At 43.3% G+C, this 23,075-nt stretch overlaps 1 protein-coding gene across 3 annotated transcripts in view; it reads left to right on the top strand.

The window, feature by feature from the left end:
• Window positions 1–23,075, top strand: part of DCHS2 (dachsous cadherin-related 2) — a 203,801-nt gene that overhangs the window by 167,888 nt on the left and 12,838 nt on the right. For 2 of the 3 annotated variants that reach the window (XM_033941022.1, XM_033941032.1), the window contains exons 16-18: window positions 1,581–1,732; window positions 16,036–16,166; window positions 16,562–16,848. In XM_033941022.1, the coding sequence (XP_033796913.1) occupies window positions 1,581–1,732; window positions 16,036–16,166; window positions 16,562–16,848 (570 nt within the window). Of the gene's footprint in view, window positions 1–1,580; window positions 1,733–16,035; window positions 16,167–16,561; window positions 16,849–23,075 lie in introns of those variants that run through there. The other variant, XR_004539141.1, reaches the window with a different exon arrangement.

Below are 23,075 nucleotides of genomic sequence, written 5' to 3'. Positions count from 1 at the left end.
TGCCCCTAGCACACCCCTCCCCCCAAAGAAGCCCCCTTGCCTTCTCCCCCTGGCCCCCTGTTGTGCCATGCTTGCCTGCTCCATGGTCCCCTTCTGTTCCCCTCTCCCAGAGCAAAGTATGATTGCTGTCTGCCCCCCAGCACACCCCTCTCCCCAAAGCGGCCCCTTTTCCTCTTCCCCTGGCCCCCTGTTGTGCTATGCCTGCCTGCTCCATGGCCCCTTCTGTTCCCCCATCCCAGAGCACAGCATGATTGCTGTCTGCCCCAGCACACCCCTCCCCCAAAGCAGCCCCCTTTACCTCTCCCCCTGGCCCCCTGTTGTGCCATGTGTGCCTGCTCCGAGGCCCCCTTTCTGTTCTCCCCTTCCCAGAGCAAAGCATGATTGCTGTCTGCCCCCCCCCAGCACACCCCTCCCCCAAAGCAGCCCCCTTTCCCTCTCGCCCTGGCCCCTTGCCTGCCTGTATTGCTCCCAAACCTGGCTTCCTGCTCTCTTCAAACCCACCGGCATGAACCGCTGCCGCTGCTGCTGCTGCTCTTCTTCAAAGCAGCCTGCTGAGGATCACCGGCCGGCTGTAGTGATCCTCGCAGGCCGCTCTCCACCTCGGTAGCATTTTTCCTCTGACGCGATCCCGCCCCTCCTCTGACATATGGGATCGCGTAAGCGGGAACGTGCTACCAAGGTGGAGAGCGGCCTGTGAGGTTCGCTACAGCAGGCTGCTTTGAAGAAGAGCAGCAGTGGCAAATTTTGGGGCCTCACAGTGAGTGAGGGGGGGAGTCGCAGGCTTGTTCCCTGCCTCCGTGTTCAAAAATGGAATTCGGCACGGAGAGACACATCATGCTGTTGGGTAACATGCCGTCCTAAGTGCGCATGCGTGCTTAGGGTTTTATTTTAGAGGATTTAAAATTCCATGGTGGCACAGGCAGTTCTCAGTTTTGTTAGTGGCCAAGTATCAATTTTCTTCATATGGGTTGTCCTCCTTAACCACATTCAAATATTCACTTGTTTTTTCCACACCAGGTCTTAATGTTGATGCCTTTTATATGAATCTTTTGCTATGCTTTGACAATTACCTGTAATTTTTTTGAATCGTTCTGATATTGTTATGCTTTTATGTTATTGTATGTTGTTAATCTTTTTTGGATATTCATATATATGCTATTTTTTCATCTTTACTTTTTATCTTTTATTTTATTTTAATTATATATTTTAATGTTTTTAGTGTCCCCCGATGAAGGCATCATAGATGCCGAAACTTGGATCCTTGGGATATTCTCATAATAAAGGTTACTTATTGGGTGATTAGATCATCTCCTTTGCCTTTCTTTCTCTTTATCTTGTTCCTCTCTTACGAGACAAGTACTATCTGTTTGTCTTTCTCCATATTTTTAGCAGCAGAAAAGTGCCAGGACAAAACTTATGATAAATCTGCATTGTCTTTTCCAATATAATTTTGAAAAGCTGAAATTTATTATCACATTTAGACAAGGCTGAGCTTTCACAAAACCTAAAACTGCATTTATTTGCAATTAGAAGCATGTATTCAATTGTAATTAAATTTGTCCCCCTTGTTTTGAAATTAGGTTTTTGTCACCGATATTGATTGCGAGATTAATGGGCAAATTGAGTATTCAATTATATCTGGGAATGAAAATGAAGCATTCTTTATTGACCCATTACAGGGCATTTTATCAACAAATGCAATCTTAGATTGTGAGATCTGCTCCTCATACAGGTTTGTTCTTGCACAGTTTTTCTCTTTTTTTGTAGATTGCTAGTCTGTTAACAGTTTTTTTGTTAGTGTGTTGAGGATATTTTTGTAACAATATATTCTCAAATGAGACAATTTTTAGAAATCCAAGGGCTTGTTGAAAAGTTCTGGGTACTTTTATCTATGAATTCTTAACCTGTTTACCAAGCATGTTCTTAAGCAACTCTCCAGACCAGCATAGGGTTAATCATACAAGCGAGTATATATCTCATCATGAACTTCCTAATTATCACAGCTCTTGATTATATTATATCTTACTGTGCAATAATAAACCATAAATAATTCTCCATGCATTGTTTTTTATAAAAAATTTTTGTTTTTATGTGAAATGCTCAGACCCTACACCCCGTGATTGGTGATAAACTCCAAACTGGGGTTCATAAGGGGACCATCATGGCAATCACCGTCCCCATACACCTACCGAACCATATAACATCAATTCAGAGTTAACTGCATGGCGTCAAACAAACATAATTATGAAGAATAAATCTTCAAGAACTTATCTGAATATGGAGGTGGTGTTGATTATTATGAGCCCCAGATCACTTTAAAACGATTACTTCATTCATTATCTTCTATAAAAATTGTGCTGATATCCCGTCCCCCCGACTCGAGTTTCACATCTTCATCAGGGAAGGACACTGCCAAATAAAACACAAGTGCCTAACTTGTTAACTGTGACTAATGTTAAAAACTTATTAAAACCTTAAATTGTAGGTGAAGGGTTCTGATATTGGAAATCATAAATGAACCTGCATGCCTACTGATATACACGGCCTGAAAAAGGCCACAATACTTAAAGAAACTACTTAAATAATCTATTTCATACCTGAATTAGCTCTCCTAAACGAATGAGCATCTGGAACAGGACAAGCTGAAGGATACCCGCTATTCAATTTATTAAGGCTCCCTCACCGGAACAAGCAGAAGCCTATTACAGTATCAAAGTTTTCATCCCCGGAATTTAAGGAACAGTATTCCTTATGGACAATTCTTACGTTTACGCAGAATCTGTTCCGGGGATGAAGACTTTGAAACCCAGGCATTGGTAATGTACAAAAATTTTGTGGATCGAGGATATACCCCCGCAAAATTATCAAAAGAGCATGGAAAAGGGCAAAGAATTGCCATCGTCCATGGGTGTTAAAAACTCATAATAATAAGGATCAGAGTGATATGGTCTGTGTTATGCCTCATACCAGCGTAAGCAATGACATCAAACAAATCATATTAAAATATTGGCCAATAGTCCAACTGCATCCAGCTTTATGCAGTAGACCAAAGTTTGCATTCTCCAGGGCTCCAAATCTGGGCGAGAAATTAAAACGAAGAATACAAAATAAGAACCTGGAGGTATGCCAGCCACACCAACCATGCAATAGATGTCGGTTATGCCGCTATGTATGGCAAACCTCGCATATTTGTATACCTAAGTCAGGAGGCAAACAATATATATTAAGAACGAATACAGATTGTAATTCGATAGGAGTAGTCTATTGTATCTTATGTCCCTGTCAAAAATGTATATAGGTCAGACCGCTCGTAAAATCAAGATAAGAATTTCAGAACACCTTAGTGGTATAAGAAATAATAGAATTTCCGCCCCCCTGACAGCTCATTGGATAGAACATTCTCATGACATCGAAGACCTGAAATATACAGTATTAACACATATTAGAAACTACGAGGGGGATCTTTCTAAGATCTTAACTCTCAATGAACAGCGTTTCATATATAATTGGGACACCTTGAGTCCTTCGGGACTGAATCATGAAATCGAATGGTTACTAGTATAGATAGTTCTGTTCCTCTAGTCGGGTGTTCTCTTCTGGTTTGGCTTCTGTTTGTTCTGGTGAGGGAGCCTTAATAAATTGAATAGCGGGTATCCTTCAGCTTGTCCTGTTCCAGATGCTCATTCGTTTAGGAGAGCTAATTCAGGTATGAAATAGATTATTTAAGTAGTTTCTTTAAGTATTGTGGCCTTTTTCAGGCCGTGTATATCAGTAGGCATGCAGGTTCATTTATGATTTCCAATATCAGAACCCTTCACCTACAATTTAAGGTTTTAATAAGTTTTTAACATTAGTCACAGTTAACAAGTTAGGCACTTGTGTTTTATTTGGCAGTGTCCTTCCCTGATGAAGATGTGAAACTCGAGTCGGGGGGACGGGATATCAGCACAATTTTTATAGAAGATAATGAATGAAGTAATCGTTTTAAAGTGATCTGGGGCTCATAATAATCAACACCACCTCCATATTCAGATAAGTTCTTGAAGATTTATTCTTCATAATTATGTTTGTTTGACGCCATGCAGTTAACTCTGAATTGATGTTATATGGTTCGGTAGGTGTATGGGGACGGTGATTGCCATGATGGTCCCCTTATGAACCCCAGTTTGGAGTTTATCACCAATCACGGGGTGTAGGGTCTGAGCATTTCACATAAAAACAAAAAATTTTTATAAAAAACAATGCATGGAGAATTATTTATGGTTTATTATTGCACAGTAAGATATAATATAATCAAGAGCTGTGATAATTAGGAAGTTTATAGATCACAATCATAGAGTAACATTAATTATCTCCCTACTAGTATATATCTCATCATGACCAGCAGGTGGAGACTGAGACAAAATTTTAGAACTGTACATATCATTTGACCCCTCCTTAATTACCTCAGTCTTCTCTCAGTCTCCACCAGGTGTGGTGAGCTGTACCCATCTCCCTTGATAGGGCTGTTGGAATTTGTTTAGGAATTTTTGGCCCTTTTTGTTGCCGGATTTAGCTTGGGTGGACCCTGTTTGGGGGTCTGTCCGACGGGTCTCGAGAGGAGTCCCTCCCCCCTACCTTCCTCCGCCTCCTCAAATTTTTGTACAGGTGCCCCAACAGTAAGCCTTATACCCCCTGGTGGTAAGGCATATTGTTTAGAGAGCCAGTGGAGTCTGTTCTGTGGGGGGAAAAAAATCCTGAGGCAGTGCCGGGATAAATGGTTGCTTTCCCTTTAAATCTGCTGTAAATTACTGTATTTTTCAACTAAATGGCACTTTTCTTTCAGCTAGGTCATATATGGAGCAATTGAACACTTTTCAGGGGGAGAGGGGCACAATTTGGTCCAGATGTGAGGCACTTGCGGCCGGCCTGAAAACAGCTGTTCGGGCTGGTGCGGTTGTTTAAGTCTCATCAGCATCGGATGCTGGTGTCCAGGGCTCCCCGCCACTAGTGTCTCGTGGCTGGCAGAGCTTCGCAGGGAAGCCTGGTCTTTTCCTGCCGCCCACGGAAGGATTTCCTGTCAGCTGTTTTTTCTCTCAGCTGCTACAGGCCCTGGAGGGACTATTTTTGGCGCATTTTTTGCCGTTTTTCCTCAGATAGCCCCTCCATCTTGTATTTAACCTCAGGTACCTTCTCCCTGTTTTGACTTAACAGGGACAGGTTACAACAGGGTCCCCTGCTGGGGCAGGGAGTCCCATGGGGCCGCCGGAGTTTCCCCCCCTTATTTTCTTTTTACTTTGTGTAAAGCATATAGATGGCCGGGGGTCCTATTTGTGTCCAGGAGGTCTCAGGGGTTTTTTTTCCCTCCGCGCTTCCTGATGTTTTGACCCCTTAATTCTTTTCACATCCCCCCTCCTCCTCCCTCGTCCAGGCACCCGCATACCACTTCGGACGAGGTTTTGTTGTCTGAGGAAAGTTTTAACTAATGCATGAGGACCTGGACCCTTGGGGACACCTCCAGGATCCTCTCGAGGGGGTGCTGCTGGTACTAGGGACTTGGTTTTTTTTTCCGTCTACCAGCAAGGAGGCGTTTGAGGTGTGCCTTTTTCAGAGGGACAAGCTCTCAGATCTGATTCAGCAGATCTCATCAGTGTTGCGCTTTGAGGAGGTGCCACCTGGACCCTCTTATTTGGGAGATTTCCTCTGCTTCCCTCTCTTGTCCAATTCATCCGGTTTTTATTTCTGGATTTTATCCTGGTGCAGTGGACTTCACCGGAGGCGTCTTTTTGGTTTGCATGCTCCTTTGCTTGTTTGTATCCCGTTCCAGTGGGAGATAGGGCTACCTTAAAGTCGCCAGTGATGGACGCGGTGGTCTCAGCTATTGCTATGCAGCATACTGTGATCATCGAGGGCAGTTCTGTCTTAACAGACTCTTGAGGAGCGTAAGTTGGAGACCATTCTTAAACAGAATTTTGATGTCTGCCTTGGGGTCCAGGCAGCTATTTGTGCAGGACTGGTGGCTCGTGCTTTGTTTTGGTGGGCCAAGGCGGTCTTTGACAGTGAGTATGATGGTTAGGAGGTGGCGAAGATTCAGATGGCTGCCTCTTTCCTCTCAGACGCCCTCTATGACTTCTTGTGGTTGTCTGCCAAATCCATAGCTGTGCGTTGGACCTTCTGGCTTAGTTGACGGACACGGTGTCCATCTCTAAACTCTCTAAATTTTCTTTTTCTAGGGTCCTTGTTTTTTGCCAGAGGTTTTGGACTAGTTAGTTCAAACTCTGATGGACTCTAAAGTGCCCTGCCTGCCTGAAGACAGTGCTTGCCAGGCTCTTCAAGGTGGCACTGCTCAGGGGAGTCTGCAAGATTTCTGCAGGTACTGCCCTAAGCATGGGACTGCTCCCTACCCAACCTCTGTCTTTGCCAGGGGTCGTTTCTTTCAGCGAATGCAGCCCTGTCAGGAGGCTGAGAATCCCTCCTTCGGTTCCCCTGTGTCCGTCCTGCCCAATGACTCTGTGCCCGTGCCCCCTCTGGTTCCGGTGGGTGCTCGGCTGAAGGTGATTCGGGACAGTTCTGCTCTGCAGTTTGCCCATTCTCTGCCAGATAATTTTCTAGCTTCTCCTTGTCATGCCCCGTGGAAGAAGCAGGTTTTTCACCAGATCCTTAAAAGATTGTTAGATCTCAGAGCTGTGGTTCCAGTGCCCCCTCAGGAATTGGGCACCGGCAGGTACTCGATTTACTTTGTGGTGCCCCAGAAACAGGGGACTTTTTGGCCCATCTTAGATTTGAAGGGGGTCATCAGGGCTCTCAGAGTTCCATCTTTTCGCATGGAGATTCTGCAATCGGTGATTCTTGTGGTTCAGCCGGGGGAGTATCTAACCTCTCTTGACCTGATAGAGGCCTACTTGCACATTCCAATCCAGACCTCCCATCAGTGCTTCCTTCGTTTTGCGATCTTGGGCCAGCACTTTCAGTTCTGTGCACTCCCTTTTGGTCTGGCCACACCTCCCCGGATGTTCACCAAGTTTATGGAGGTCGTTGCCGCGGCCTTGTGGACAGAGGGCATTCTGGTGCATCCTTACCTGAACAACTGGTTCATTCGCAAAATCCTTCAATGAGAGCACCCGGGTCACGGCTTGTCAACCTTGCCAAGAGCCAGTTGGCCCCCTCGCATTACCTGGAGTATTTTGGGGTGGTGTTCGACTCCTCTTTGGGGAAGGTCTTCCTCCCAGAGGCCCGGGTAAACAAATTACACTCTCAAATTCACCTGCTTATGGCATCCCGGTGTCCTCGGGCGCAGGATTTCCTCCAAGTCTTGGGGTCAATGGCGGCTTCGGAGGTGGTCGTCCCAGAACCTCAGTCTAGATCACCCTGTTCCTCTGAGGGGCTTGGCTTGCTCCAGTCTTCGTTGGTGGCTCCAGACCTCCCATCTTGTTCAAGGGACGAGTCTGGATCAGCCACAGTGGATGGAGCTTCTCACATTTGCTTGTCTTCTCGTCCATTAATCCTGATCAGACCATTACATGCGTTCTTCAGCATTCTACATTAAGTGCTGACATTACTAGAATCATCAGACATAGATGGGATGTAATTCAATCTCTTCCCTCTTTTCAACATATTAGCTTAAGATTTGCCTTTTCAAGGGGAAAAAATCTGAAGGAATTTCTAAGCCAACAGTCAACTGGAAATATGTCAACCAGTCCATTTCAAATGTGGTTATTGTTCTTTTTGTGAATTTTCTTTACAGATTAAAGAATTTACTAATTTTATCACCAAAAAGACCTACAAGCTAAAGAATTTTAGCACTTGCAAAATGGACCATGTGGTTTACATAATCATTTGCCCATTTCCGAAAATTTATGTTGGCATGACAACAAGACCATTCAAGACGCGTCTTGCTGAACATAAATTCAACATTAAAAGAGCCATTGTCAAAGAGCCTCTAGTTCAACACTGTTTAGATGCTTCCCATATGTTCAATAATCTCAAAGGCTTTGTTATAGATGTGGTGAAAAAGAATGAAAGAGGAGGTGATCGCTGTTTAGCTTTGAGACGCAGGGAATGACATTGGATTTTTAATTTACAAACATTGGCCCCGAATGGACTTAATGACAGAATTAATTGGTATGCTTTCTATTGAACAAAAGTTTTTCAGAAAACAAATAATAATGATAATATATTTATCTCTCAAAAGGCATGTTTTAATTCATTTTGATTGGTCGCACATTTTTTTTAATTAAGAAACATGACGTAACTTAATCTGATTGCTAATTTAAATGTTTGACGTTCTTAGTCGGCAGCGCCATTTTGAAAATTTTGAATCATGTAGGAAGCTGTGTTCCATAAGTTGCTGTTTTTTCATTTAGCACTAACTTTAAAAATCTTAAATGCAAAGTATATTTTATTGTAAACTAAACTTGAGCTCAGGGTCTACCTCACTCAGCTCAGGGCACCTGGTCCACGGAGGAAGCGTCCTGGTCGATCAGTGTTCTGGAAACCAGAGTCATCCTTCTGATGCTGTTAGCCTTCCACTCCTTCTTGTCAGGTTCTGTCAGACATTGCCGCGGCGTGGCCTATGTCACTTGTCAGGGGGGCATCAAGAGCACTCAGGTGGCGCAGGAGGTGACTCTGCTCATGCTCTGGACAGAGTTGCATGTTCAGGACATCTCAGCCTCCCACATAGCCGGAGTGGAGAATGTTCAAGTGGATTTCCTCAGTTGTCACACATTAGATCTCGGAGAGTGGTGTCTAAGCCACATGGCCTTTCAGGTGATAGTGCAGTTTTGGGGTCAGCCCCTAATGGACCTGATGGCCACAGGAGTCGACGCCAAAGCTCCCTGCTTCTTCAGTCGTTGCAGAGACTGTCAGGCCGAGGGTCTGGATGCTCTGGTTCAACCATGGCCAACGGAGGGGCTGTTGTATGTCTTCCCTCCGTGGCCATTAGTGGGCAGAGTTCTACTTCGCATTGTTCGTCACCCGGGCCTGGTGGTTCTGGTGGATCCGGATTGGCCCAGGCTACCGTGGTACGTGGATCTGGAAAGGCATCTGCTGTTGGATCCTCTTCCTCTGCCTCTTTCGTGCGATCTTCTGACTCAGAGCCATATTCCCATGTTCGATCCGAGTCCCTTTTGTATTATGGCTTGGCTCTTGAAAGGTCTCACCTAGGTAAGAAGGGGTATTCAGACAAAGTGATCTCCACTCTCTTGGGGTTCCACAGGCTTTCCACTTCTCGGGCCTATGTGCAAGTTTGGCGTATATTTGAGGAGTAGTGTATGACGCGAGGAGTGGTTGTTTTAAACACTTCCCTGCCTAACATCTTTGAGTTCTTGCAGGATGGCATGGACAGGGGCCTGGCTTGGTCTTCTCTCCGGGTTCAGCTTATGGCCTTTTCAGCCTTTCGTGAGTATCGTTGCGCGTATTCTGGTGTTGGCCCTTCGGGGGTCCCACCCATGATGGAGCCTGCTTTGGTATGTCCCGCTTGTAAGATTAATCCTATGCTGGTCTGGAGAGTTGCTAAAGAAGGAGAAATTAGGTTCTTACCTGATAATTTACTTTCTTTTAGCTCTCCAGACCAGCATAGGACCCCACCCTTTCTATTGTCGTGTTCTTGTCGGTTTCTAGTATTTTTCTAGGGCCGGGGAGATTAAGTACAGTGGCTGTGGCTTGGCTGGCGAGCTGTGGGGACCTTTGCTATTTGCATTTGTTCCTTTGTATTTTCCAACAGAATTTCTGTTTTTATTTGCTGATACTCCTGTTCGGAGTCTTGTTTGTTTTTCTGTATATAGTTCTTAGTTTTGCTTGGCTATTCGGCAGACTGAGGTAATTAGGGAGGGGTTATATGATATGTACAGTTACAAAGTTTTGTTTCAGTCTCCACCTGCTGATCATGATGAGATATATACCCACTTGCAAGATTAACCCTATGCTGGTCTAGAGAGGCTAAAAGAAAGTAAATTAGCAGGTAAGAACCTAATTTCTCCTTTTCTTTTGAAAATTGCCCAGGCAGGAGAAATCCAGCACAAGGAAAAGTCCATAGTCTGTTATTAAGGGGGAAAGCCTCTGTTTGCCCTGGAACAGTAGCATGGAATATTGCTACTCCTTGAGTTCTGCCAGGTACTAGTGGCCTGGATTGGCCACCGTGAGAACGGGCTACTAGGCTTGATGGTCCATTGATCTGACCCAGTAAGGCTATTCTTATGTTCTTATGTTGTTGTTCTGCCCGGTATGCTCATTTGCTTTCTACTTGTAGCCCCTTACAGCTTTTTAAGATGTAAATATAAAGGACATTCTATTACGTCCCTTCTGGATTCCATATGCTAGGTGTTCAATCCCAACCTGCAATCTGGGAGTTGCAGAAAGCCAACACTTTTCTGAGCATACGCTCCACCCCCTTAGCCTGAGAGCTAGAAAACATATCCAGTTACAATTTCTGCAAGCAAATCCATGCAGAAGTTTTTTGCAGTTTGCTCTGCTTCTTTATCTTGTTTTTCTCGATGCATTGATTGTGTCAGATTGGCATCGGATCAGCGACAGAACAATGTCATACCTCAGACAGCTCTTTCCGACCTTCTAATGCTATGTCTCAGCTTTATCCCCTGGCTCCTGATTTTCAGCAGGTTTTTTAATAATCTAAGGTAGATTCCGCCGTGGCACAGGTTTTCCAGTACAAAGCCCTCCCTAGAAGTTCAAGTTTCAAGTTTTATTTAAAATTTGATATACATGCATTGTCATAATTTCAAAGCATATTATAAATCTAAAAACAGGGGAGTAATAACATACATGTATGACATTTGGACAGACTTATAAATAACATAGCTGATACAAAAGGAGGAGGAGAGGAACTACAAATGTTATAGTAAAGAAAGAATGAACAAATAGAGGAAGCACAACAGGAGAAGTTTAAGAGAAAAGAAGAAAAAAAAATATTCAAAAGAAGTTAAAACATCATCTAAGGGAGGGGCTTGATCATTAAGGCTGAAAAATGATATGAGCGGAAAAGTACTCATATTCAACAAAGTCAAGTCTCAAAGGTATCCCTATATAAAAAGCTTTTTAGAGAGCCTTTGAATCTATCCAATGCAGTTTCATTACGTAGGTACCCCAGTAGGGCAGTCCAATGCTGGGGACCTGTCGCAGAAAAAATTGTTGAATGCCTTCTACCAATAATTTTCAGAGAGGGGATGGTAAGCAGATTCTGTTCTGTTGATCTTAAGGCCTCTTTTACAAAGCCACGCTAGCGGCTGTGCTGCACTAATGGCCCCAAAGTCCATAGAGATTTAAAGGGCTTCGGGGCTGTTGCTTTGCAGCAGCCGTTAGTGCGGCTTTGTAAAAGAGGCCGTTAGTGTTCTCGATAAAGTGTAAGGTATGAGAAGGCGATTAAGGAATAGTGCTGGGGGGAGTGATGAGGACTCTCAGGATCACAGGATGGATATTATGTTGAAAAGAAAAAAAAAAGCTTTCTGTGGTGGTGTCTTTAGATATCAAAGCGGCAGGGCTGCTTTATGGCATGAGCCTGTCAGGCCAGACTGTGCAGTGCGTCCTCTGTGGAGATGCATGCCTATCCTCCGCTGGTGATGGATGGTGTGGATTATGTGACGGATGCCCTTTATGATCTCATTCAAGTTTTTAGTAAAGTCTCTGCTTTTGCAGTGTCTGCACGCCAGTCTCTTTGGATCCATCTTTGGGCTGGGGATTCTGCCTCAAAGATCACTTTAAGCTAACTTCCTTTCAAGGACTAGCATCTTTTTGGTAATGATCTAGATGACCTCATCACCGGTGTTGCTAAGTGCCACCCTATGTCTCTCCCTGTGAATAAGTTTCGCCAGACATCAGGAAGGGATTGTAGTACTTTTTCGTTCTTCCCGCAGGTGTCATCAGGGATCCGCAGGTTCTTCCTCCCAGAGATATTCCCAGGGCTACGCCCCTGTTACAACAGTTACAATTCCAGGCGTTCTCAGGCCTCAGGTTCCCTTGCAGTGGCTGTACCTAAAAAGCCCTGATGACACCAGGGGTCAGGTGGGGCTTCCTCATATCAGAGGCCGACTTCTCAGTTTTATCAGGAGTAGACTTGACTTTCATCGGATCAGTGGGTGCTGGCTATCATTCAGGAGGGGAACAAGTTAGACCTCTTTTGCCAGCCTTCAGATTTGTTTCTGGACTCGGCAGGTCAGCCAGAAAAGGAGTCCAGGGTCCACAATACTCTGCTTCTTAGACATCGGAGTGATGGAATCTGTTCCAAAATACGAATCAACATCATGCCACAGAAAGGCTCAGAAGATTAGAGACCCATTCTGGATCTAAAGTCGGTCAATCACTTCTTGCGGATTCCTCATTTACACATGGAAACAGAGCGCATAGTGATAGCTGCTTTCTCTTCAGGAGAGTTTCTGGCATCCTTGGATCTCACAGAGGTTTACCTCCATATTCCGATCTACCCGGAGCATCGCAGGTTTCTGCGTTTTCCATGTTCTACAACAGCATTTCCAGTTTACAACTTTGCCCTTTGGCGTCGCGGTGGCACCCTGCACTTTCACTAAGGTGATGGTAGTTGTGGCGGCTTTTGTCCACTGGCAGGGGGGTCCAGGTCCATCCTTTCTTGGACAACTGGTTGATTCGGGATCTGTCTCATCAGGAGTGGGAAAGTGCGGTAGAGACGGGGTCTCTGCTGCAGGTGCTGTTAACTTCAGGAAGTGCCACTTGACGCTCTCCTAGTCCCTGGAGTATCTGGGCCTTCTCTTCCAACACCAGGCAGGGTTGTGTGTTTCTTCCCAAGGCACTCGGACAGAAACTTCAACAACAGATCAGAGATCTCCTGGACTGTCCAGCTCCCATGACCTGGCATTATCTGCAGGTTCTGGGGTCAATGGCAGCCTTGGAGGCGGTCCCCTGGGACAGAGTGCACATGTGCCCTTTATAGGAGTCCCTCCTCTCTTGGTGGTCTCTGCAGTGTCATCCCCTTCGGATGCCACTCCCCTGGACAGTGCCAGCTCGCAGCGGCTTGAGCTGGTGGCTTCAGGGAGGAGGGCCCTTTGGCAGGGTTGGCTTTTTCAAATTTCTGAGTGGTTGACTCTTATGACAGATGCCAGCTTGTTGGGTTGTGGTGCTCATTGCGGGGAGGATATCTCCATTCAGGGGCAGTGGACTCCATCTGAAATGTTGGTCGATCAGTCGTCTGGAGCTTTGGGCAACTTGGCTGGCGCTTCTCACTCTCCAGACTCTTCTGGAAGGGAAAGCAATGCGAGTATTCTCCGATAATGCCACAGTAGTGGCATACGTAAATCAAGAAGGGTGCACAAGAAGCGGTCCCTTGAGCCGGGAGGTTCGCATGCTGGCACACAAAGCTAGACAACATAGACAGAAAGTGTTTTTTAATCTTTTTATCCTCAAAGGTGGGTATGGTCCATAGTGATTATGCTTCTTTATGTGGTATGAGGAGCACGATGTCAGTGATAAATCAATAGAGGTTCTTTGCTGTTCCCTGCAGGCGTCCGCGGAGTTGAGTCCACAATTGGAGTGAATCTGCTTGTCCAAACCTTGACTTGAGAAGAGTCTTCAGGAGACATATCTGAGGCCATTTATAATCATGCCCCCCCCCCCCTTTTGCAGGTCATAAAATGCTGTCTCGTTTCTGGCTCTCTCTCGACATCTCTGATGTATAGACAACTTTTCTCTTGCAGTGTAACAGGAGCTGGAACTAGAGACTGACAACACAGAAAACAATACATAGAAGAAAAAAGAAGTCTCTGGAGTGAGCATCCTTCTTGTAATCTTCACGATGCAAGAGAAGCATCGCTTCGGTGACTGGTTGAATGAAGAAGCATGTTGTTGTCTTCCATGGGGGTCTAATATCTAGGTTCCCAGGTGATGCTACATTCGTCTTGGGATCTGAAGCACTGAGCTCCTCAGGCTTTCTCCTGCATCTGCTGAGGAAACTTGTGCAGAGTGGTGGGTCAAAGCTTTCTTCCCTTTGACTATGAGCCTCTTTGGTAGCTTACATGGTTGGAGCATGGCTCAACCATGGTGGTGTGTCTGCTTTCTAGGACACTGGTGGCGAATGCATTGGCACTTGGCTTTCTAGTGCTGTCGGGGCAGACATCGCCTATTATCACCAATCCCAGGGCAAGTGGGTAGGCATGTGGAGCATCAGCTGGACCTTCTCTTGCTTCAAGAATTCTGAACAAGGCTGGTATATCTCTTCCTAGTAGAAGTAGGATCTTGGCATCTGGATCAAGCGAGGTGAGTAGGTTGGCAGTGGGCTTCAGATGAGGGTGATACCAAATAGCATCCAGTGTGGGAATTTCATCCTTGTCATTTGGTATCTGTTTGAATTTAACTTGCGTAGGTAGATTTGACTTGTTGCTGCCATCCAGTGCCTCCATCATGTAGCCATTTGCTACTCTTCTGGTCACCTGTGTGACTCCTGTGCAAGTTTTGAGACTGTATGAGGAATAGTTTCTGTGTATTCCGAACAGGCCAAAGAATTCTGACCTCTCAAGAAACTCGTTACTTTGTTCATCTATAACAATGTACATTTTGGCTGCTGGAATTAGATAAATGGATGCATAGGAGGCCAGGGGGGAAGCTGGACATCGCAGCACTTCCCGACTGACCCTCCCCCCTCGCTCTCTAAAGCAGGAGCATCAGCGGCCAGCCAGCAAGAGGTAGCTCTGTCGCTCCTGCTTTAGGAGGGAGAAGGTCAGTCACCGAATTGGGAGACCGATTTATTTATTTTTTTTTTTTAATCGATTTGAATCGATTCACCTGAAGTGAATCGGTGAATCGATTTGAACCATGAATTGGGCAGCACTAGTTTGCAGGCCTGCATTATCAGCTCGGTCACTATTCTATGTTGCGCACCAGGCATACTGGATCTTTTATAAGGTTTCTAGATTGTCTGCATATGGCTCTAGTTTGTGTTGTAAATCTGATGTAGGTACCTTTTACCATATGTTGTTTGGATGTACTGTTGTCAAGACATTCTGAGATGTAGTTTGGCAATGAGTACAAGATGTTTGGGGAATTTCATATAAAGCTGACATATAAAATTGTTATTTTGCATTCAGCTGTTTTGCCTCACTTGGTTCTAAAGTGTAAGGCTAAATGGTTTGATACTCTTATGGGTTTAGCAATTCAGCAGGTTCTATCAGAATGGAAAGATAGCACTTTTCTTTCTTTTCCTGCATGGTGGGCTGGGATTTGTCTAATACATAGATTTGAGGAAGTGACTGCTGTCAGACGGTGTAGGGTTGAACATTTTAAGAGGGTTTGGGCTCTTTTAGATGATTATTGTAGATTACATGCTGTATGATTATTTTTTTTTTCCTTTTTAATCTTGAACTCCTAATTCATCAATTGTACTTTTGTTGGGAGGGAGGTGTGGATGTTATTGGGTGACATCTGTACTGTTTAAAATTAATAAAGATATTTCAAATTGTAAAAAAAAAAAGCTTAGATATAAATTAAATTCATTGATAAAGGGAAGACCATGTGTTACCCCTTGGGCCATTGGCCAAATCTCCTTTGCCAGCTAATCTGTAGTGACATTTTTTAAAAGTACCTGTATATGCATGTATGAAAGATGATATGTCAAATCCATTTCCCTTTTACTTTTAGGAATCTGGTAAAACACTTCAAGAATGTACTGGTTACTCCTAGAGCACTTAAATATGATGGAAAAGGAGAAAGTGTACACATATTAAACAAAATATTTATATATTCATGTATTTATATACCACTTATAGCCTAAGTAGTTTACATTCAGGTGCTCAAGTATTTTTCCCTATCTGTCCTGGTGGGCTCACATTCTATCTAATGTACTTTGATTTTGACTATATTAGTCATCCGCTTATAAATGTTATCCTTAAAACCTATCTATTAATTTGATAATCTGTTTTTAATGCAATCCTGTATCAAAAAGTGTAATAAAATTGTAATTCAACTTTAAAAAGCCAGAGAGCCAAAGAACTAGCAGTACTCTAAGGAAAACAGTTATTATGCTTCTTTTGATAATCACTTGCTCTGGCTTCTGGCAAATGACGTTAAGAGACTTCTTATTAACAGGTTGGTACTCCAAGCAACAGACAGAGGGCATCCTAGGCTTTCTTCTACAAGCACAATAGAGATACAAGTCATGGACGTCAATGATAATGGACCTATTTTTCCATTGCTGGAAGCAATAGATATAGCTGAAAGTAAGAATATGATTCAGTTGCATTTTAGTAAAAAAATGTTTTATGAATATCATTATATTTAATGCTATTGGTAATAGGAAAAGAATGATCTGTATGGAGAGAATTCAATGAATGGAGATATGTATTGTTTCAGACTAATAGATATACATATAGCATGTTGAAGGAACACACACACACAATATGTATATTGCAACCATATAGTTCATATGTATTGTAGCGGCCTGTGCTCATATATTTTGCTATTTTTATCAGTTTTGCTACTGAAGCATTAATTCAGAACTATAGTAGTTTGCCGTTTGTGAGTGGTTATATATTATGATACATTATTTGAAGGATTAGCAGGATGCATGAAATATTCTAATCTGTATTGCTTCCTTTTAATATCACCATTTCAGATGTTCCACTTGGTCACATTGTGACTTGTATATCAGCAAATGATGTGGACTTGAGCTCAACGCTCTCATACAGCTTTACTGAAGATGGCAATCCAGGAATGAAATTTGCTATTGACTGGTATAGTGGCCTCATTATCTTGGTGAAGCCACTGGATTTTGAAGAAACAACAAGCTATCAACTGTGGATCAGAGCTTCTGATTCAGTACATAAAGAAGAGACAAACCTAACCATCCAGGTTTTAGATGTTAATGATAACCCACCAGTTTTCATGCAGGACTCATATCAGGTAAATTGAGGCAGTTGAGCAGGAGAAAAGAGGCCTGTGAGTGAGGTCTTTTGAGCAATTAGGCAAAATTTATAATTTGCAAAAGAATGTGTAACACAGCATAATTTGTAATGTGTAACAGCATAATTTTTGTGCAAGAAGATAAAAGTCTGGTTGTTTCCTGTAGAACACCCTTTCCAGCTGTAACCCAAAGACATTCTCAATTCCTGTGTTAAATAGAATCTACAAAGTCTGCTTTACATTGAATCTGACAATTTTTAATCATTCACTGTTGATTTCTGTAGGATCAATAGCAATATTTATTTCATTAGTATGGATTTAGGGCACTTTGCATACTTTTAATGTCATTTTCATTTTATTTCTATTGTTTCTGAGCATTATTGGCCGGAGAGACATGACAGCTAGCTTCTATGTTCTGCAGCTGTTTTTGAGAGAGAAGTGAGGGAAAATCTTGATAGTTTAGGCACATAGGGCCTGATTCTATAAAAGGTAGCTAAAGTTAGGCGTCAAGAGATGTAATAGGCAAAACACAACAGCCTCAATAATTGGTTTTAAAAAATTTTAATTGGGCAATAGGCGCCTATCCAATTCTATACAAGATAGACACCTATTGTAATACTCTTAGTGGTGCTTAATGGCTAAGTGGGCAGAGAGCGTGAGTTAGGCGCCACTAAGCGCAATTCTCCAAAAAACTTAGGGGCCTGAAATGTAGGCCTTTAAAACTCACCTACATTTCAGGCACCTAAGTTTTTACATAGGCGCTGCTAGCCACGATTCTGTAAATGGTGCCCAAGTGTGATTGACATGCGGTTGGCACCATTCTTTTAGGCGCATGCCGAATTAGGTTCCGTTTATAGAATCGGCCCCATAGGGCTTGCTTTTAGAGAATAGGAGATCTATGTAAGAAATCCAGAAAGGTATCTGTTTTGTAAAGGGAACACAAATTCTTGCAGTTTTGTAAAAGATCTTTCAGGCTTTGCATAAGGAAAAATCTTTATAAAATTATCTTCAGAGTGTGGAGGAAGTAAACGGCATGTAATGTATGTTGTGGGTGGGCCAGTACTAGATAAACACTGATGCTACAAAACTGAGTACTTGAGTACCAAAATAACTGTTATCAAATAACCTATCATAAAATATATATTTTATAAAACTATTGATGTTTAAGTTGAATATTGAAATGCATGGCATAAATATTTTTGGAGTCTATAAGAAGCTTTCAAGCAGTCAGAGCAAAGCAAACACATACAGAGTCAAATATGTTAGCAAGGACCCTGGAACATCATTGTATGTTGTAGAATTGGAAATGTCAGCTGAAGCTCAGGGGAAAGCTAATGCTGGCAGGAATATTTTGTAAAATCTTGCTTCTATTAGTATTGTGTTACTTTGGGAAACACTGAATATCATCTAACTTGATGAACTGCTCTGGAATGAGTAGTGTTCAAATCTGAAATGGCTTTTGTTAATAAAACACAAAGTTCAGTCTGAATCCTGGAGCTGTTGCAAACATCTTTTTAGTATTTTAATTTTGGAAAGATTATTTCAGTTTAGGGGTTTGAACCTTTTCTAAAAGAGAATATATTTTGATTCAAGAATGAAATAACCAGAAATTATTCCTAATCCTTATATATGTGCATGCATGTTTGTTTAACATATTTATATTCCACACTATCAGTCGGTTTCTAGGTAGATTACAGATATAAATACATATTTTAAAATGTGACTCAACATAACTTTCAGGGATTACAGTTAAAGGGTGGGTTGTAGGTTATTAGAAAACAGGACACAGTGCATTTATACATATAGTAAGGTGACCTTCATTTTTAACGTTCAGGTTCTAGTTCTTCAGATTCTTCATTCATTACAGCTTAGTGAGATTCTTTTATGGGTTAACATATGAGATAAGCATCTTTGTACAGATGTGTTTTTAGTAAGGATTTGAATGCCTTGAGGTCAGTTATCAATCAAATTTGCTCTGGGAGAAGGTTCCACCATTGAGGTCCTCTGATGTAAAAGATAGAGTTCCTTCGCTCTTCAAGGTGGATTTTTTGAGGTTAGACTTTGCGGACCATAGTTGTCAGGTAGATTGATGGCTATGTGGTGTTGAAGCCAGTACCGGAGACAACATGCCTGTCAATGCTGCCAAAATCATGGTTTTATATCAGATGTGATGCTATATTGGCAGCCAGTGTAAGGACATTAATGTTGTTGTTATATGTTCATATTATGGGGTATTGCAAACCATCCTGGCCACAGCGTTTTGGACAGATTGCTGTGCCTTTAATTGTAGTTAAAAGTGTGACGTAACAGTATTTTCTAGTGCAATCGGTGTATCATTCTGCACAAGTGGGTGCACAGCCTGACAAGTACCCACATACTTTACAGAAGGTATCAATCACAGTTTTCAACTCCTCTTTCTTCTTCAGTGGAGTGTGTTGGCCCCTTCTGCACGCTTGTAGTATAAGGTGTGTATCTGATCTGCTCTTTTTAAAGCTTTTTTTTATTTTTCATTTTTTTTCTTCAAATTTTGGAGGCTTTCAGTGCTCCAGAGTTCCCAGTATTTCTGGGGTAACTCTGCCTGGGAGAAGAAGCAGACTTGGGGTCTGCAACTGGCAGGCCAAGCCCTCTGTGGTACCTGTTAGCTAGCCTGCTTAACATTTTAGGAGCTCGGGGATCATTTCCCTCGAAGCTAGCTCATCCCCTGATTTTTTTAAGAGCTTGAGTGCAGGTTGATTTGGCACCTGTTGTGATCCTTATGGAAGACATTCAGGGTGCCAGCTATGTGTCACGTCCCCCCTTTGCATGCGCGGTTAGGTAGGGGTAGAGGTCCAACCTGGTCTCAATCCGGTTGGCAACCCAAGGAATTCACCTTTTTTTTTTTAACTGCCTTCTCAACCAGCTACTCCAGGTGAGGCCACATCATAGAACGATACAGAGGCATTATAATATTCTTAGTCTTGTTAACTAACCCTTTTAAAATAATTCCTAGCATCTTGTTTGCTTTTTTGGTCGCCGCCACCACATATTGGGTAGAAAGTTTCATCATATTGTCTACAATGATACCAAGTCAGGAAAGCAAAGATACAAATGGAAGAAAAAATAGCTGACATGGTAAAACGGGGAGACAAAACATTTTTTAAATGTATAGGAAGAAGTACGAAAATGGCATTGTGAGACTCAAAAGGGGAGGAATATGTAGAAGCTGATAAAGAAAAGGCTGAATTGCTTAACATATATTTCTGTTCTGTGTTCATGGCTGAAGATCCGGAAGTGGGACCACAAAAAACAAATGTGACTAGGTACTAAACCCTGATCGATTTTCAGAGGGTTGTGTTCGTGAGGAGCTAGCTAAATTAAAGGTAGACAAAGTGATGGGGCCAGATGGTGTACATCTGAGGGTGCTGAAGGAACTTAGGGAAGTTCTGGTGGCTCCGCTGGCTGATCATTTCAATGCTTCTTTAGAGTCGGGAGTGGTACAGGAGGACTGGAGAAGGGCAGAAGTGGGGCCTCTGCACAAAAGTGGAAGTAAGGAAGAAGTAGGAAATTACAGGCCAGTAAGTCTGACTTCTGTGGTAAGCAAATTAGTGGAAACGCTTTTAAAACAGAGAATTGTAAAGTTTCTGGAGCCAGTGGATTACAGGACCAGAGGCAACATGGATTCACTAGAGGTAGGTCTTGTAAGACAAATCTGATTAATTTCTTTGACAAGGTGACCAGAGAATTGGATAGAGGTTTCAAAGGTAGTGCCCTAGATGTGGAATATTTAGATTTTAGCAAAGCCTTTGACAGTGTATCACACAGAAGACTAATAAATAAACTGAATGCTCTTGGGATGGGCTCCAAAGTGACTGGCTGGGTCAGGAACTGGTTAAGTGGACAGAGGGTAGTAGTCAATGGAGATAGCTCTGAGGAAAGGGATGTTTTGTTTTTTTTAACTGAACATTCTGTTAAAACAGTATTATTCTCCAGGAACCAGCTCCCCTTCTTAGCTGAAGCAGGCTGCAGCACCTTTACACAGCACAGCATTGCATAGTGAGTCCACACACTGTTTCAACCTATGGGAAAATCATGGGGGTGGGGAGAACCTAAAACGAATTTTTTGAGGTTTGTAAGGCTGCCCAGAGGGTTCTCATCCTGCATAAACCCTCTTTCAGTAAAATGTGGGTTTTAGTTTGGCCATTTTTTGACACCAAAATGCTGCCGCGGTGGCCATCTTAGATTTCACAGTTTTATTTCAAATTTTCTCCATCTGCTTCAAAATCCATCTGCTTCAAAATCATTGATTCAGCTCAAAAATCGATAGTAATGGACTCCTCAGATCCTTTTACTAAACTAAACTAAACCTTAAGTTTGTATAAACGCATCATCTCCATAAAGATAGAGCTCGGCACGGTTTACAGGTAATTCAATAAATGAGGGAAGGACATAATAAGAAATTAGAGGTTATGAAGAGGATAGCTAGCTTTACATTTTAAATAGATAGCTTTACATTTTGGAGAAAAGCCAGGTTTTCAGATGCTTTCAGAATAATTGGAATGAGCCTAGGTTCCGTAGCGGGGCAGATTTGCATGTAGGAGATGCCAAATAGGCATGTAGGAGCGTCCATGCATCATGTCTCACAGAACATATGAAGGGTATGGGAGCCTTGGGCTTAGTTCCCCTGAGGTATCTAGGGCTGGAGAGCCACCAGGGGTCTTGGCTGCAGGGAGAGAACCCTTCTCTGAACCCTAGGTGTGCAGCTTGGCAAAATGAAAGGGCATAGACATCATGGAGCTCAAGAGGAAGAAGGTAGTGTCCCCTAAGGGGGGTCTAAGGGCTGACTCAACAGGGGTTTACCTTCGAAAACTAATCATAAACTATATTTAGTCCAATAAAAAAGGTATTATTTTTTTTCTTTTATGTTTTTGGTTTTTATCCCAAGCCCTGCCCCCTTCTTCACCAGAGCTTGCCCTGCTTCAATTCAGCCTTGTACAGGGCTCAGAGCTCCAATCTCAGCACAGTGAGGGGAAGGGAGACCAAATCGTCCCCCTCACTGCACCGATTCTCCACCTCTGACCAGCTCTCTTCGGCAGGAAGCCCTGCCCCCTTCTTCACCAGAGCTTGCCCTGCTTCAATTCAGCCTTGTACAGGGCTCAGAGCTCCAACGGCTCATTTTTGAATCTCAGCACAGTGAGGGGAAGGGAGACCAAATCGTCCCCCTCACTGCACCGATTCTCCACCTCTGACCAGCTCTCTTTGGCGGGAAGCTCCGCCCCTTCCTCCACAGAGCCTACCCTGCTTCATTTCAGTCCTTTAAAGGGCCTGGGACTCCATTAGTTCAACTTCTCACTTCAGCACAGTTAGGCTCCATCTCTCTGCTGATCCTCCTTGGTGGGAAGCCCCACCCCTGTTCCCCAGAGCTCACAGCTCATTTCTCTTCCGCCCTTAGGGGCTCCTATTATAGCATGCAGTCAACTTCTTCAACACACAACCAAGCCAATACACCGTGCCCCCTTCTAGCCATCACACTCATACTCCCCGCGATGGCATACCACATACCCACCATCACTGGCCAGGGTCGATATGGAGACCTAAGAAGCTGCTACCACGCAAAGCCCAAGAAAATCAATATCCACAACCTCATAAAGATCAAAACTGACACATATGCCCCCATTGCACACAATATTGCAGCAGCCCTAGTGAATGCCAGATCCGTAAACGACAAAAACCTCATTCTCACAGATGCCATCACAGAGTACAACTGGGACCTCCTACTACTGACGGAAACATGGCTCAAAGATAACGATGGAGCCACCTTGGGTGCGTAATGCCCTCAAGGCTACCAAGCACTGGCATGCTCCCGTCCCAACAAGAGAGGAGGAGGGGTGGCAGCGATCGTCAAATCCAAGTTAAACCCACGCCAAATACACTCCATAACACTACCAGACCTAGAATGCCTCGTTTTCTCAATAGGCCATGACAAAAAAATTACAATCATACTAGTCTACAGAGCACCCTCTTCTCCTATGTCTGCGCTCGATGAACTGCTAACCATTATAAGCAACCTATCCGTAATCCATAAACAAATCGTAGTCCTAGGCAATCTCATACAGTCATTGATAGCATCTAGACATTTATTCACTAGCAAAAAAGCATCATCAGCTGATGATATGATAGGAAATTAAGATTTATTGTCATCACATATATTCTATAATGGACATGTAGTTGTGTTAAAAGATTAGCAATAG

This window comes from Geotrypetes seraphini, chromosome 1 (genome assembly GCF_902459505.1).
Source record: "Geotrypetes seraphini chromosome 1, aGeoSer1.1, whole genome shotgun sequence".
NCBI lineage: Eukaryota > Metazoa > Chordata > Amphibia > Gymnophiona > Dermophiidae > Geotrypetes > Geotrypetes seraphini.
This window is presented reverse-complemented; position numbering and strand designations above follow the sequence as displayed.